General features: G+C 41.8%; 1 protein-coding gene across 3 annotated transcripts in view; it reads right to left on the bottom strand.

The window, feature by feature from the left end:
• The window catches only part of ZZEF1 (zinc finger ZZ-type and EF-hand domain containing 1), a 112,249-nt gene that overhangs the window by 37,340 nt on the left and 57,794 nt on the right, over positions 1-17,115 (bottom strand). For all 3 annotated transcript variants that reach the window (XM_036033240.1, XM_036033239.1, XM_028534605.2), the window contains exons 27-37: positions 16,306-16,385; positions 14,101-14,194; positions 12,918-13,386; positions 12,098-12,262; positions 9,335-9,454; positions 8,450-8,611; positions 6,500-6,629; positions 4,662-4,800; positions 2,921-3,086; positions 1,839-2,101; positions 743-912 (exon numbers count right to left, since the gene is read on the bottom strand). In XM_036033240.1, coding sequence (XP_035889133.1) covers positions 743-912; positions 1,839-2,101; positions 2,921-3,086; positions 4,662-4,800; positions 6,500-6,629; positions 8,450-8,611; positions 9,335-9,454; positions 12,098-12,262; positions 12,918-13,386; positions 14,101-14,194; positions 16,306-16,385 — 1,958 coding nt within the window. The remainder of the gene's footprint in view (positions 1-742; positions 913-1,838; positions 2,102-2,920; positions 3,087-4,661; positions 4,801-6,499; positions 6,630-8,449; positions 8,612-9,334; positions 9,455-12,097; positions 12,263-12,917; positions 13,387-14,100; positions 14,195-16,305; positions 16,386-17,115) is intronic.

Here is a 17,115-nt window from a genome sequence, read left to right as displayed (position 1 = left end):
TAAATACACATCTATCAATGACTGAATCTAAAAAGCCAAAATAAACAAGCAGAACAGAAACAGAGGCATAGATATAGGGTACAGTTCTGATGGATGCCAGATGGGAGGAAGGTTGGAGGAAATGGGCAAAAAAGGTGAAGGGACTAAAAAGTACAAATAGGTAGGTACAGAATAGTCATGGGGATGTAAAGTACAGTATAGGAAATGGAGTAGCCAAAGGACGTGTATGCATGACCCATGGACATGAACAATGGTGGGGATTGCCTAAGGGAGTTGGGGGGCGCTGGGTGGAGAGGGACAAAGGGAGAAAAACTGAACAACTGTAATAGCATAAACAATAAAATATAATTTTAAAAAATAGGTTCATATATGTACTGTTCACCATGGGCCAGGAACTAATCCCCTTAGTTACATAATATTGTTCAACCTTTATAAAAAATCACCAGGAGGCAGGTAACGGGGATAGTTAGCACTGATGTAGAACTACGTGAACTGTTTTAAGCACTTTACATACATTAACTCAATGTGTGTAGTGTAATGTAAGTCCTCACAACAACCCTATGGAATAGGTATTATCTCCTTGCTTCACAGACCAGGAAAATGAAGCAAAGACACTGTGGTAATGTGCCCAAGAGCAGAGAGCTGAACCCAGGTAATCTGGGGCAAGTATGTGCCCTTAGCCTCTCTGCTCTGCTCCCCCATGTGAATGGCTCTCTCTGGGAAGTAAAGGATTACCACTTACATTGCAGTACACAAAAGCGCCTGCATCTGACAGCTCCTGAGCACTCTGGAGAGCTTTCTTCTCTAGCTGCTCCTCTGAAGTCTGGATGGGCACAGTGACTGGTGGGGCCTGATTTTCTGGAGTGGAGTCAGCATCTGGCAATACACCAAGAAGAGCTAGAGCTTTAAGACCTGCATGGGAAACAAATGAGAGAACGGTTAAGTTTTATAAAAAGGGTAATTTCCTGCAAATACCATATATCATTTTGCTACTTTATTGAAATAAATGATTAACTCTCTACAAACCAAACCAAGCCAAGGAGTACTCAACACAAATCTCCCTGGTCATCAAATCTATTCATCTCCTGATTTCAAACACCAGAAGTTTGGATAGCAAAGGATACTGTACTTTATTAACAACAGAAGATAAAAGATGCAATAGGATTGTCTATTTAGAAAATCATAAACATTGACATTTTATAATAGACCCACACAACTAGATTTCTAAATTCCCACTGGCAAAGAGACACCAAAATAACTCTGAGGCACTGATACTGCTCACCCGCTACCTATTAAAGGTCTGATCTCCCCAGTGTTTACTAGAATGGGGAGTCCATTATTCTGAAAGGAATTTAAATGCCTCAGAAGTTGAACATTCATGTTATTTTCCTTTTAGCACTCCTCAGTAAAGTCAAAATCTTTTAGATATTCTATTAGTCCAACTATTTTAGTTATAAATAGCTCTCATCTAGAATACAGTTGTGTGGAAGTAGATATGTACTCCAGGTTAAAAAAAAAAGGCTGAATTCCTTTGGTCAAGTTAAGTCTGACAGATTCAAATACTACGTACTTCATCCACAGACATGGACAGTCTTAATCATTAACTTATTTTACATCTTCATGTACATATTTTAGAGAAACTAAGTGCTACTTTAACGCCAACATTCTCTCAAACGCATTTGGGAATTAAAATATAGCTCCATACCAGGGTGAGCACCTCTTGTGGAGAACTGGATTTTGGAGCCTCTAAACTGAGCATAGTATTTCACCTCTGCTGGGACTTTTCCTCCACAAGCAGCTGAGGGTTGGTTTGGTTTCTGTGCATGAGGAACAATTACCTTTTCCCTGGTGAGCCTTCATGAGACAGTCCCCAACAAGCTGCATGCATTGGCTCCGCAGGGTGATGGCGCTGCTGTGGGCCTGTGGGTCCAGCTTTTCACCATCCACTTCCTCTGAGCTGGCCAGGTGGGCACTATAGAGAGCCAGGGCAGCAAAGAGCAGCCAGGCATAGTTGTGGATGTAGGGCTGGATGAGCCTCTGTCGGTCGCTGATCCGGATGGTCACCATCGGGTGTGCCGTGATGCTGTGGGTGGGCAAATGGCTGCAAAGACGAGACATTTTTAAGGCCTTTGTATGCTCCCAAAAAGGAGAACAGGGCCACAGGGGAGCATGCACATAGTCACAACTGAGCACTTATTGTCTTTAAGGCTACAGTTACTGAAAACTGAAAGATAAGCAGGGGTCCTCACCCAGAAAAATTAACAAACACAAACAGTGTACTTATCACTTCAGGATTTCACAAGCCCCAAAGGCTGTCTGTGAAAACCAGAAGACCCAGAATTCCTTACTGAGAAATTTTTCAGGGTGTGGTTATAACATTTTGGTAATGTGAGAAAATGTCCATAATTTTTAAGGATAGATACAAAGCATGTGAAGTGATTTAAGGTCTGTAATTTGCTTGAGAATACTTAAACAAAAGAAAAAAAGGAAATAATAAGTTAAGCACACATAGCAAAATCTTCCTAATTGTTCAATCTTGGTAATGGGTATTACAGGGATTCATTGTGCTAGTTTCTTTCTTTTTTGTTTTTTTTTTTTAAGATTTTATTTATTTATTTCTGGAGAGGGGGAGGAGGGAGAAAGAGGAGAGAAACACCAATGTGTGGTTGCCTCTCGCATGCCCCCAACTGGGGACCTGGCCCACAACCGAGGCATGTGCCCTGAATGGGAATCAAACCAGCAACCCATTGCTTCATAGTCTGGCACTCAATCCACTGAGCCACACCAGCCTGGGCTGTGCTAGTTTCTTTACTTGGGTATGTTTGAAATTTTTTATAATGAAAGTTTTTTTTAATTATAAAAACTAATAGAGGACTACATGAAGAAAAGGTGACAGGGTTAGAAGCCATCTGAGACATACCCATAGGAATATTTCTTTGCTGCATAGCATCCATAGCAAAGATCAAAGTCCTCGCACACATTACAATTCATCCTCCGGCCTATGATCAAACCCTGGCAGTGGTCACAGGTAAACTCCATGTTGACCATTTCATGGTCATCTCCGTGGCCCTCGGGCTTCACACCACCTGGCGGGGGGGAATATTAGTGTGAGGAGGACTGGGCAAAGGGCCTCTTAGAAGGGCTACTTCCACACCTATACCAACCACAGAAGCAAGGCTGTTCCCAATTCATTGCCCAGGATGTCAGGGGCCACAGGCATCTTCTGGAGACCAGGGCATTCTGCCCAGTGGCTCTGAGCAAATATATGAACAATATTCTTGGCAATATTTCTTATCAGTGGCACTGTGGAATGACCTCCTTTTCTAGTGCAACAGAGACTGATCAAATAGATTACCAATATCCACTATGACTACCATTAGGCAGAAACAAGTCCTAATGCCAATTTGTGAGCTATCTCCCATGCCCCCTCCTCTAACAAATATTGAGCATCTATGTGTATTTTTGGTAATATGCATTGAGGAGTGGTTTTGCTCTTATATTTTCATTCCAGAATCAGAGATGGAAATAGACTTCATAGGCCCAGACCCAGTGAGTGAGAAAGTATGTTAACCACAAAAGAGACTGACTGCTCTGGTCTCCTTCTCAATCTGAAAGTCCAGTGGCTCTCCAAACACTGTCACAGACTCTACTGATGGCTCCTTGTGTCTGACCCACTTGTGTTCCCACTGCCACAAACCCAGTCCAGGCACTAATTCCCTTCTCACCACTGAGACTGACTTTCTAAGGGAAACTAAAACAAACAGAACCACCTTCGTTTAGCATGGCTTTGATTATGTTAATAACCTGCTTAAAAAACCTTCCCTGGTGTCTGTAGACTCATTCCAATTCCTTAGCCTAGTATCTCAGGGTCCCACAATCTGGGCCCCACCTGACTCAATCCATCACTCAGTCGGACACTTGAGCATGTCTATCTAACACACTACAGATGCTCACGCCTCCAGCCCCAGACTTGCTCTGCTTTGCATGGGGATGCACTCTCCCATGTTTCCTTCACATCACCCAGTTCTAATTTTCTTCAAAGATCAGTGCACATCCAACCTCCTCCATAAGCCTTCCCTGCAACAGTGTGACTGCTACTGCTTTTGAACTTTTCCAGAGTAATCTGTACTGCTCATCTGTAACCAGCATGCACACTCTTGGACTAGAATAGACATGTACAGTCTCCTGCTATGACTATAAATACTTCCAGGTCAGAGGCTGTATCTTTTATGACCAGACCACATACACAAAGATTACTCAACTGCTCACTACTATTGGTTTGCTTTACCTCAACCCCTGTAAGTCAAGAGTATTCAAGAATTTTTGAAGTTTCCTTTGTGTGTGTGTATTTTACTATTAAACACTGCATGATTCAGAGGGAAAAATAATTTCCTGGAAACTCAGCTCAAAGCACATTTATTGGCCCTGAGTATTTACTGAGGGCCTACATCCCACATGATGGAAGATGAAAACACATCAGGAAACAGAGCTCTGGAACTCATGATTCGGCTGGGGAGATAAGGCTCATATTTGCCAGCAAGTCAGAGAATACCACTGGGCAGTATTTTTATTCAGTACAATGAGAGTCTAAAAGTTGACAAGACTAGAGAGAACAGAAATGGTTATTACTCTTGGTATGGCACTCAGACCATGAAATTTACCCAGGAAGCAAGTTTTACAGAGATCCATGTCGCTGCACTGCAGGCACCGGTAGCGATGCCAGGGGGCAATCTCATCACAGCCATCACAAGAGATGTCCACATTTAACAGGTCACAGTAGCGAGCAATAAACATGTGCATCTGTAAGGTGAAATACACACAATTACCCAACAAACTTTCTGATATGGCCATTATTCATTAATCAATCCATCCTTTAAAGGTACTTAAGATATTCCAGGCATTGTACTAGGTACTAGGATTAGGAAATGAAGGAGCTTAGTGTCTAGTCAGGAATTCCCTCAAACAAACAGATGACAATGTACAGTATAATAACTGCTTTGATAGGGAACACAGAAGAGGGACATCTAGCTTGGGTGTTGGGTTTTTCAAAGGAGGTAATTCCTCATTTGAGGGACAAACAGGTTTTAGTTGGGTGGAGTTAAGGGGGGGGGGGTATGCCAGATAACAAGATCTGCCAGAGGCAAAGGGAGCAAGAGGTGGTTCATGAAGTGACAGTCATTCAGAATACAGAATACAGCAGAAAGGGAGGATAACCAGATAAAGTTAGCAAGGTTAAACCACAAAGCCCCTCCAATGCTAGTCTAAGGAATCGCTGGCCATTTTTAAATAGAAGACTAATTAATGTCGTCAGATTTGAGCATTCTAAAAGTTTGTCCAGTTATTAAGTGAAGATTGAATTGAAGGGGCAAGACTAGAGTCAGGGACAGTGACCATGACAGATACGGTTAAAGCAGGTCCATGACAGGTGATAGCAGCTGGACTGCAAGATGAGCTCGACTGCAGCAGGTGGGCAGATCTGAAAGGTGTTAAGGAGGCACAGGTAGGGTCTTTGGGGACTGCCTGGATATGGGGGATAGTAAAAGGGGAAGGTCAAGAATAATATCCAGATTTCTGGCTTGGGTACTTGGTTAGACAAGAGTAGCAGTGTTCACAGTTATAGGAAACACTACAAAAGAAGCATCATTTACTGGCACTTAAAAAGGAAACTTTCTAGGGAGATAGTAAATGTACTGTTTCATAAACAAACTATTCTACTAGAAACTACCTGGAGGCCACAGTACAGTTTATCTTTATAGCCTGGAAAAATGAGAAATAAATCACTAAGTCACCCAACAGTTATAAATCAGAGCAAATATGCCAAGTCACTTTAAAACTACTGAACTGCTCCCAGTGAGACATTAAGATACACAAGAGAAAAGCTGCAAAGACAAAGCTGGTTGTGTTCTATCCAAGCACCACAGAAGTGCTAGCTGAGCAAAGTAACTGGCACACAGTAGGCATGCAAATACTAAGAGAATTAATGAATCTGAGGCTGCAGATGCCTGGCACAATGCAGTGGTGACAGATAAACACCTGATGTGGAGAGATGGACATGCCAGGCTACCTGAGCCTGGTGCTTTTACACATCTGAATCATGTAACTCTGACCCTGTGGACATATGGCTGCTTCCATGATCACCAAGCCAACCTTCTGATTGAAATGTGGCTTCCCATGTTGCTTGTCCATAGGAAGCCAGGGCCTTTAGCAATTCTATTTCTCACTGTATATTAACAAATTGGTACCTAATATTATACTTCAGCCTCATGAACCTATTTTCTCTGAGTCTAGTTATGTGGGAGGGAGTCACTCTCTGAGTGTGGTCAAGTCAGTATTTGGGACCCCTCAGGTTGGAGAACATGATCGGTGACAGTGGACTCACTAAGGTATTGTCTGCCACCTGAGCGCCCTCAGGAGATAGCCTGCTGGCACTTCACCAGGCAGACCCTCCTCTCCAAATCCTAGTAAATCACTTTAGATTACTCTAGATGAAATGTCTTACTTTCCTCTGCTTCTCTGGGTCTTCCTGGGCTATTTTTTCATACCAGGCCTCAAACATGCCATCCTGACACTCGTCCATCCATTCTGAATTCTGCTTGGCATCAGCAAGCTCATCTTCTTCACTCCATTGGCTGAAAGAAGGACATAAAGGGAGAAAAGCATGCCTCTCCCAACAATCCAAGAAAGTTCTGGTTAGTAGACCCTGTGTCCTATGGGGTCTAAATTATTGGGTATTTTTAAACTTCTGAGGGGAAGAGACCAATTTGCTTTTAAAAAATCCCAGGATTTTCCAGATGTTTGATAAATATACAGTAGCACCTTGGTACTTGTCATTAATTAGTTCCAGAACTCCTGATAAGTGCCGAAAGTGACGAGTACTGAATAATGAAGCATTTTCTCTTGGTGGGGCGGAGCTGAGACTCATATAAGTTCTAGCAAGTGCAATGAGTCCCAAGCAAGTGCCGAGTGCTGAAACATTTTTTTCTCATCAAAATACAATGAGTCCAGGGTTTGATGAATTCTGAAGCTGATGAGTACCAAGGTATGACTATATACCAATAAAAAGGGAGACAACCTTTCCAGGGCAAACTATAATGGGTGAGGAACAAGAACTCAAAGTCGCTCCTACATGGCATAATTGTACTTGACAACCATTTGTGGTGAACCTACTATGTGCCAGGCACTGGAGCCAAATGAAGTGATTTTTTAAAAAGAAATATGATTAAGTCATGCTCAGCATACCCTGGTGGTATCAGCATGAGAAGGAGTCAGGAGGCCCTGGGGCTTCGACTCTCCCACTAGCTGCTGCAAGACCTGGACACAGCACTCAGCCCTGGTCCTCAGTTTCCTCATTTCAAATAGAGTTTCATATAGACAATCCATGGGCTCCTTAGATGCAAAATTATAAATCTCCATTATTTCAGTTTACAGTTTGTTTTAGCAATCACAATTTTAAGTACAAAATGATTTGTTTGACCGCAAATGCAAAATAGATGACCAAGCAACAAATACACATCTGTTCATTCATGTGATTCAACGAAATGGCTTTAGGCCTGCTCAGGCTTAGCTCTGGGCCAGGTGCTACCAGGGACTGGCAGGCAAGGATATGGTCCCACCCCAAAGACTCTATCCCTAGGTGCAGATGAAGCCTGAAACAACGAGCAGACTGGCAGGTACAGAGCCAGTGTGCTGATGCCCCCGTTCTGTGTTCCCTCTCTTAGCCAGGAGCACCATCTGACAGCAGAGCAATGGCTGAGGTCTGGTAAACAAAGAGACAGCTTTAATTCTCTTTTTTTCCCAGAATATTCCTTCTGAATGAAAACTGTTCTGGGGTTAACACATTCATTTGTTTCCTATTAATTCTTTCCTCTTGCTTTTCCCATTCTCTTCCCCTTTCTTTTCTACCCGCATGAATGGTTAATGGGTAACTTGAGCAGTGTGGAAAGACACTCATTAAAAGTGGGGAAAAAACCCCTTTGCATACTATTTTTTCCTCATACCTTAAGTCCTTATAATGTGCAGAATGTTAGAGTGGCTAAAACCACATACATATATAACAAAAAATATAGAAAAGAAGTTTCCAATTCAACAAGCTATACTCGAGTCTCCAAAAATGCAGAGGGATCCCCATTCTCCAATTGTACAATACAACCACCACCAATCAGCTTACACATACTACCATGTACCAGGCACTGATCCAAACACTGGGAAACAGAACCCATCAATTCTTCCCAACAATCCTGTGAGGTAGGTGCCATCATTATCCCCTGCTCTAAAGATGAGGAAACTGAGGCAGAGAGAGGGTAAATACCTTGCCCAAGGTCATCCAGCTAGTATGCTGCAAAGCCAGGATATCCCAGAGTCCAGCTCCAGCATCCGTGCTCTGAACCCCTGTGCTACGACCCCTGCATCAGTACTCTAGGAACTGCAGAGTGCAGCACTGTGTTCTTACCTGATCACGCTGTCATGTACACTTATATTTTCTTGTGACATTTTCATGAGGAGATCTGGTAACTGAATGTCAACAAAGAAGGTGAGGTCACTGGATTCCCAGCCCATATCCAAAAGATGAAGGAGGGCTGTCTGTATGCAGGACAAGGCAGGCAGCAAGGATCTAGAGGCCATAAAAGTGCAATTAGCAGAGCTGCACATCACCAACGGAGACAACAGACACAAAGCAAGTCAGAGAGCTGGTTTAACTGGAAAGGAAAGCACAGGGGAACTCCAGATTGCTGGTTTGGGTTCTTTATAATCTCCTTTCAAGTTCCTCATAGCCATACAAAACCTCTTCAAAGAACAGCTGAAACAAAGGAGTTGTGAAAGCAGAGAGTAAGGTTTCCAGGTTGCCAGGACTACCATAAAGGACTCTGGTGGAAAAGGACTGAATAGTAAAAACCACCTCTCAATAAATAGAAGGAGCGGGGCCAGCCTCCACTTAGCTTAGGCAACTGAGGTTATGCCACTTAGATGTAGGGAAGAACCATTTGATTTAAGGTTTATGTCTAAGCCACTTACTACGGAGAAGACTGGGGAATGGCTTTATTACTTGTTTTACAACTGTACATATGTTTACATTATAAACTGAAAATAACAATTTATAAATTCTTAGATAAACCAAGACCTATCCCCTTTAAAAATATGTACATGCCATATACTTGGAGAAAAAAAAAGCTTGGAGAAAATATACTACTAAGTTAACATTAGCAATTAGCTCTAGATGGTGAGATTGGGGGTTTTCATTTTACCGTTTGTACTTTTCTACATTTTCAACACTAATTTTAAAATCAGAAAAAGTATAAATAATTTTTTCTCTAGAAGTTACAAAGTTGTCCAGTACCTGTCATTTATGCTACTAAATCCTTTGATTGCTTTGACCAGAAAGAGAACAAATCGATAGTAAGTGTCTCGAATTTCTTTGTGTAGATCTGCACCACAGCCTTCCAAGTGTCCAAAATAACTAGAAACAGAGGAAATCACAGGTCACTTAATCGTCAGAACATCATTTACTTAATAATCATTACTTCTTACAGGAAAAAGAGCCAGGAAGAAGCAAGCTGAATGAGGTGGCACAGAACCATTAAGCAAATACAAATACAATGACTTCTAAAGTAACAGACAAAACAGCCTAGGTCAGGAGGGTTGCCCACAGGAGTGTGGAAATACCAGTAATCTTCTTTCGCTAATATAAAAACCACCCTCCTACCACTACCTGAGCGCCAGATACTGTGTCAAGTATTTTTCACAAATTACCTCTATGGAGTCGTGCCCACCCTTCTGCCTCCCTCCACTGATGAATTTAGCATCAAGGTCACTGTAAAGATCTTTACAGTGAGTAAAGACTCACTGTGTAAAGACACAGAGACCTTTGTCACCTTGGAGGCTTTAATATCCGTGGAAATGATGCCACAGTCCCTGGATTCTCTGCCATCTTCACCTCCAATGTTCTTCACCCCCTTAGCCACCTCAGCCTGATAGTCACTTCCTTGTCCTTGTCACCACAGTAATGGCATTCTCTCTGAACTTCTCACTTCAGAGCATCCTACTCTGACCACAACCTCTCATCTGGCTCGCCTGCTCAGGGACTCCCACAATAGCATTGTCAATCCCAGGAGCCCCACCCCATGACGCTCCCTCATGCTCACTATCTGCTATTCCCAGCATGCTTTCTCTTTGCTCTCAGCTTAGAGTCTATGGCCAATCACACCTTGGCATTGACTGAGGGCAGTCACCAAGGCTCTCGTTTTCTTCTCCATCCATGTACTTGCCTAAGAAATCTTACACAGAGTCAAAACAACTTGGTGTAAGAGTTGCTTCCAGCAACATTACACAACCAAACTGACCAGGGTCACTTTATAAATTCACAACCAAAGCCCTTAAATAAGCACTCAAATTGTCAGGCAGTCAGAGTGGCTTTCTCAATTGTTATGACTACTTTACACCTCCCTACTTCTCCTTAAACTGCCACTACCTCCTCCTAAACCATTTTTAGCTGATGATTATTCTCAAAGATTTTTTTTTTTAATAGAAATCATCATACAGGAATTCCCCCATCTTTGTACTACCAAGGCTAACAGCTAACTTGCATCTCTGGCCACTCTGTGTCCTGCTACCACAGACGGAGTCTCCCTGGCCTGTCAAAGGCCGACTTCTCTACTTATTCAACTGCTGCTACATTGATCCCTCCCTTCCTGCACCCAGTTTTCCTCATTGCTGACTCATTCGCACACACAGCTCTTGACACCCTCAATTGATCCCACATCTCCAATTACTGTCCTATTCCTTTGCTCCCTTTAAGGCCAAATTTTTTGAAATAACACCTATGTTCTCTGCATTTTACCGACTCTGTCTCCCACTTCTCTTTAACCCAGTCCAAGCAGGTTTGCAGCCCTATGGCTTCAGAAAGACTGTTATCAAACTCAGTGTGCTCTTCTCTCATGCAGCCTCTTCCATCAGCGTTTGACACTGCCAACCATTCTGCTTTTGAGATATACTCTTCTCTTGGCTTCCACAACACCACCATCCCCTGGTTTTTGCTCTCAATGGCCACACCACTCTTCTTCTGTTTGACTTCTAAATAACGAAGTGCCCCTAAGGCTCAGTCCTGAGCTGCCTTTTTGTCTCTGCGCTCTTCCTGAGGTCTCACCTGTCTCCCGGCTTTAAATTCCATCTATAGACACTGATAGTACCCAAATTCTATGCCTGCTCCTGGCTTCTTTCCGAAACTTTAGGCTCCTATCTCTATTTCCCTGATATCCTTACTTGGATGTGAAAGAAGCAGTTCAAACTTAACACGGCCAAAATAAACCTTTTGTGTTTCTCCCACTCTGTTTCTTCCATACCCTTCCTTTCAGTAAAATGCATCTCCAACCACGCAACTGCTCAAGCCCAAATCCTGGGAGTTTCTTTTCCCCCAGAGAACAAGGATCTTGTCTGCCCTGTCCACTACTGTATGTGTATACAACACATAGAACAGCGCCCGGCACAGTCAACACTCAGAAATATTAAAGATTTTTATTTATTTTTTAGAGAAAGGGGAAAGGGAGGGAGAAAGAGAGGGAGAGAAACATAGATGTGTGAGAGAAATATCTATCAGTTGCCTCTCACACGCCCTCATCTGGGGACCCAGCCCATAACCCAGGCATGTGCCCTGACTGGGAATCAAACCAGTGACCTTTCAGTTTGCAGGCTGGCACTTAGCCCACTGAGCCACACCAGCCAGGGCTCAGAAAGTATTTATTGAGTACATATTAGAACAACCTTGTGAGGTATTACTTAGATTAATATCATTATTGTAAGTGAGCATTAAATTTATCTCACAGTTTCCAGGAGCCAAATGATAAGTATAGGTATATGGGGAACATAATCCTCACTGTCTGGTGAAATAGAAGTGATACACTCATCAGAAGAAATAAACATATTCCTGATATTTAGTTACTGAAAGGATAAAGAGAACACATTTTTCCTTGGGATGAGAATGAACTGACCAAAAACATGAATTTGTTTCTTACATGGAAATGACAGAATTATTAATTAAAGAAAACAGGATTTCTTTAAAATGACCCCTGCTTGTTTTCTTTGCAGACTTGTAATTTGTACTTACTTGGTGAACTCTTTCTGGCATGTCAGAAGTTCCAACAGAAAAAGTATACAAGGCGGATGGAAGCAATGAGGCTGCCCAAGGGATTCTGCACAATACTGAATTATCTTTAGGACTTCGAGGATGCTCTGGGCTTGGGCTTTTCTCAGGGAAAGAACCTTTACAACACTGGAGACAGAACTCAAGTCAGAAACACCCAGAAAATTCTTGAGCTGGGGCAGAAAGAAAACATACCCCCACCCAAGTTCTGAGCCATATTAATACAGTAGAAACACTATTGTGAGGTGTCAGAAATGTCACTTAGGCACAGTGTCAGTATCTGCTTGCTACTTGTAGTCCTTACTCAGCAGCATTACAAATTGGGTTTATACCAACTGTCCAGAAGCTATAAAAACAATTAAAAAGGAACCTTGATATCTTTACTTCCCCAGAGACAATGCCTTAATTCTTAGGATAAGAAATTAAAAAATGAAATATTTCCAGAGATATAGGCCCATTAACAAATAACACCAAATTCTAAATTTCTCCCAGGTTTAAAGTAAGACAAAATTGTAAGTGGCAGCTACCAAAACACATATTCCTTTTTTTATCTTGCTGAGATATAATTTATATACAATATTATGTACAAACCTTAAATGAAAAAGTACTTCTTGAAAAGAAGGAAAAAAATCACTATTTTTTTTCTTAAACATTCTAAAACAAATTTTGATCTATCCTTCAAGTATTATTTGCTCATTTTTAACATGAACTTTTAAGCCTTTGAATAGACTAGGTACCTATGGCTTGAAAAAAGAAAGTGCTGGAAAGGTCATGCATGGCTCACCTCTCGTGGGAGAGTGACTGATCTTTAATAAAGTCCATGACATCCTTCAGCACAGGGTATTTCTCTTTTACTGTGGGCACCGGTCTGGCCTCCTCCAACGATCGGAAGGAGAGTAGCCGGAGTCGCCCTCGGGTGAAGGGAGGCCGCCGAGTGGGAGTGGAAGGCGACGAGGGTTCTTCAGCTGTGGCAGAGGACACTTCTGCGGCAGGAGGGCCACTGCTGGGAGGCAGCTTCGGCTGGACATCCAAGCCAGGACTCCTGTCTCCCGCAGCAGCGGGAGCTGTTTCCGTACGAGCTGCGGAGGCTTGGAAGTGCTCCTCTACCACAGAGCTTGTCCTCTGGCGCCTGTCAAGTGGCTGCAGATGATCAGTTTCATCTGTAGTCACCAAACTGTCACAGCTTTCTTTTGAACTTATACCCGTGGGCAAAAATTTCAATAATAGAAGACTTTTCTGAATACATTCTTTTGCTAAATGCAAAAAAGATAATGGGAAAAAAAGTTAAAATTAAACTTATGGCCTAGTTTTAGAAAGAAAATTATCTCTTTAAACTCTACAGTTTAGGACAAGAAATACCTCCATTCATATAGCGATATACATATCTACTGATAGAAAATAATTGAATTTTATCTCATTGTATACGCCAAAATCTTCCCAGCACTAACTGCACACTTAAAAAAAAGTTTTATTGTGGGTAATTTCAAACACACACATAGGACAATAGTAAAAAGACACCCTCCATGTGCTTTCACCTGGTTTCACTAGTTACCAACCCAAGGCCGGTCCAGTTTCACCCACTCCCCGCTGCCCTGTAGATCCTAGGTACCACATTATTTCAACTGTAAAACTTCAGTGCATTTCTCTAAAAAATTAAGTTTTTAAAAATAACATAACCATAATATCATTAAAAATTTAACAGTAATTCCTTAACTTCACTGAATATTCAATGTTAGCACACTTTCAAAACATAATAAGATATAGTTCCAAAAACACCTGATGCCTCCCAAGAGAAGTAATTAGAAAGAAGAAAGCAAGTTTCTACATCGTTAAAAGCTACGCTTAGTGCCTTGTTACTTTCCCTAAGTCAACACAGCTTCGGCTGAACAAATCTGGAGACGGGCCCCTGGGTGTTTATGAAACAGGGACAGGAGGCCCAGTGTGACAGCGGGTGTCGGTGCACTCACCCAGGTTCTCAGGGTTCGCCTCGGCCGCTTCTGACCCGTGCTTTTCTTCGGCCTCATTCCCCAGGCTCACCAGGGACTTCTGCTTCATCTCTAACTAGGGGGAGGATTTGAGCCACATAACTAGGCTGTCCAGGCACGGCAGGAAGGGCAGCCACAGCAACTACTTCAAAAGCACACAGTGCTGAGATCATGGAGAACTTTATAGTTACTGTTCAGCTGATGAGGACATAGGACTGACTTGCTTTTGTTAGTCCTAGAAGTAATCCAGGCTATGAAGCTGTCTAAAGCTGTATCTGCAAAACTCCTTTCTTTTCAAATATGTGTTATTTGGGAAGTGTTTATACCCATGACCTTATTATTTAAAAAATCCTAGAACACTGGAACTGGAAGGGCCCTTATCTAAGGCTGACCTAGTACACATAAACAAGCAGAGATCCAGAGAAGGGAAGGGTCTTGCAAGGGCCATACATCCAGTTGGCTGCAGAGGTTGGACCAAAATCTGATCTCTATTTGTCCCTGAATGAGGGCACCTCTAAGTTATGCCTAGACTGCCAGGCACAGAACGGGGCTTCTAGCGCCCACTCAGGCAATGGTCACAATGTAGACCACAGTGCTGACATCCCCGGCAGAAAGCCATGTGAGATTTATGAGAGGCCAAAGTCCTGGGGAGAAAGCTGGCATCTTGTCCAACTGTCAGCAGTCTGTCCTCTGCTACAACCAGAAGCACAATCTAAAACATGCCTTGGCAACTGCCACATCTTTTCTACTTGAACTGTTACTTGGTAACTGACTTTATCAGATGCTCTTTTTCTTAAACTGCTACTACTGCCTTTGTTTCTCTGTCAGCACACACTTTTGATTTTCCTACCATTCTGATGCCAATACCTTTTAGTTTCTCTTGAGAGATCCTGTTCATTCTGGCTTCCCTGTATCTATCCAGTATTTTGGGGCACCAACTATGTTCCAATATTTGTGAATTCTGTCCAAGGCTGTGTTCCTGGATAAACTTATGCATTTAATAAAAAACTTCCCAATGATTAAAAGTTCTCCTTTTTCAACCTTGACATTTCTGTGTGATATTAGCCAATCAGATTCTTTCATATTTACTTAATTCTTTAGTCATATGTCTCAGATCATCTAAATGTCCTCATACTCAACATGTCCCACAGCAAACTTACGTGCCCACTCTCATATCCAAGACCACCTTTCCCATCCTGGTCAGTGTTGCTCCCATCCACCAAGTCACCCCACCCAAGACCTGGGAGTGGTCCTAAATTCTATCCTCCTGTTCACCAATCCTATCAGCCACACACTCTAATCATTCTATCTTCTGAGTAAAAGCCATCTTCATCTAATTATCACAATTACACACAATTAGTCTCCTACTTTCAATTTCATTATCTATCCTCTGCTAAGTTCAAGACTTTTCCGCAGTTACTGTGTAATAATTAAGATGATTGTGAATATATAAAAAATAATACTGATAAATACTCATCTCCATGCTCAAGAAATAAAAACAATTCTCCTGATTTCTGTGTTTATCATTTCCTAGCATTTGTATAATTTCACTACATATTAATGTACATAACAAATAGACTTGGTGTGTCCTTAAATTTTATATAAGGACTATTGTGCCTATATAGTCCAGCTACAGCGTGCTGTTTCTGGCTGATCGTCATGTTCGTGAGCACCATGCAGGCTGACACATGCAGCTCTATTTCCCTTTCATTGTTGTATTATACTATCATTTTACATTATAATACAACATTATATAGTAACATAATGTACAATCTTTTTGTCCATTCTCTTACTTTGTTTCTCCAGTTTACTGCTGTCACAAACAATGCTGCAGAGCCGCCTTTCTAAGCTGCAGAAAGGCCTCTCCTTTGACAGAGGCCCGCCCCCCCCCCCCCCCGACTAAAGCCATCAGTGGGTACCCAGTATCTAAAGTGATGCTTTCCCTTCTGGCCTTTGGGGTTACTATGGGTGTAAGGGGGGCTCAACTGAACCCTGTTTATTCTGACTTTCTCAGTACTCACCAAACTATGGTTTTAAAGGTTCTAAATTACTTTATATCCATTCATGTCACTAAAATTTAAGAAACATTCCAGAAGTTATATTCTTGAGAGTTACACACTTTAATTCCATGATATTGTGGTAGGAAAATTTAAAAAACATGAAAGTCACATGAAAGGAAAATCTTACCATCCATATTCGAATCCCATCTGCCAAGGAATACACCTGTGCAAATTCCTCACTCAGGGCTGTCTTGCCCCCACTGTTTACTGGGGAAAGGAGAGATGAAGAGATTACATTCAGCTAACACGACTCACCACTGCAGCATTAAGCACACTGCAGCTTCTAAATCTAACCCACACAAAAAGTCCTTTCCCTGACACTAACACATTGGGGGTAGTTAAGAGAGGCTTGGGGGAAAAAAATTACCAATTAAGCCACAAATGGCTGTAATGGGTTCTCTGGGTTACTTCAAACTTTTTTCAAGTGAACAACATATGAAATAAACATACTATTAAAGTGAGCAAAATATTAAAAGTAAATATATAATAACTATTAAAATATTAAAAGTAATATAAAAATACTAAAAGTCAGTAAAAATAATTATTGACACATAAAAAAACTTCATGGTATATATTAAGTTAAAAACTCTGGTTATAAAAAGTATAAACATTGCCCTATTTGAAAAGAATATGCATATTAAAAACATACATAGCCCTGGCTGGCATAGCTCAATGGATTGAGCATGGACTGCGAACCAAAGCATCGTAGGTTCGATTCCCAGTCAGGGCACATGCCTGGGTTGTAGGTCACGGCCCCCAGCAACCGCACATTGATGGTTCTCTCTCTCTCTCTCTCTCCCTCCTTTCCTTCTCTAAAAATAAATAAATAAAATCTTAAAAAAAATATATAGGATGGGACAAAAGTAGATTTATAGTTGTTCATAGGGAAAACAATACAATTAATAAACAATAATATAAGAATAAACGGTTTTCGTGT

Source organism: Phyllostomus discolor, chromosome 8 (assembly GCF_004126475.2).
Source record: "Phyllostomus discolor isolate MPI-MPIP mPhyDis1 chromosome 8, mPhyDis1.pri.v3, whole genome shotgun sequence".
Taxonomy (NCBI): Eukaryota; Metazoa; Chordata; class Mammalia; order Chiroptera; family Phyllostomidae; genus Phyllostomus; species Phyllostomus discolor.
This window is presented reverse-complemented; position numbering and strand designations above follow the sequence as displayed.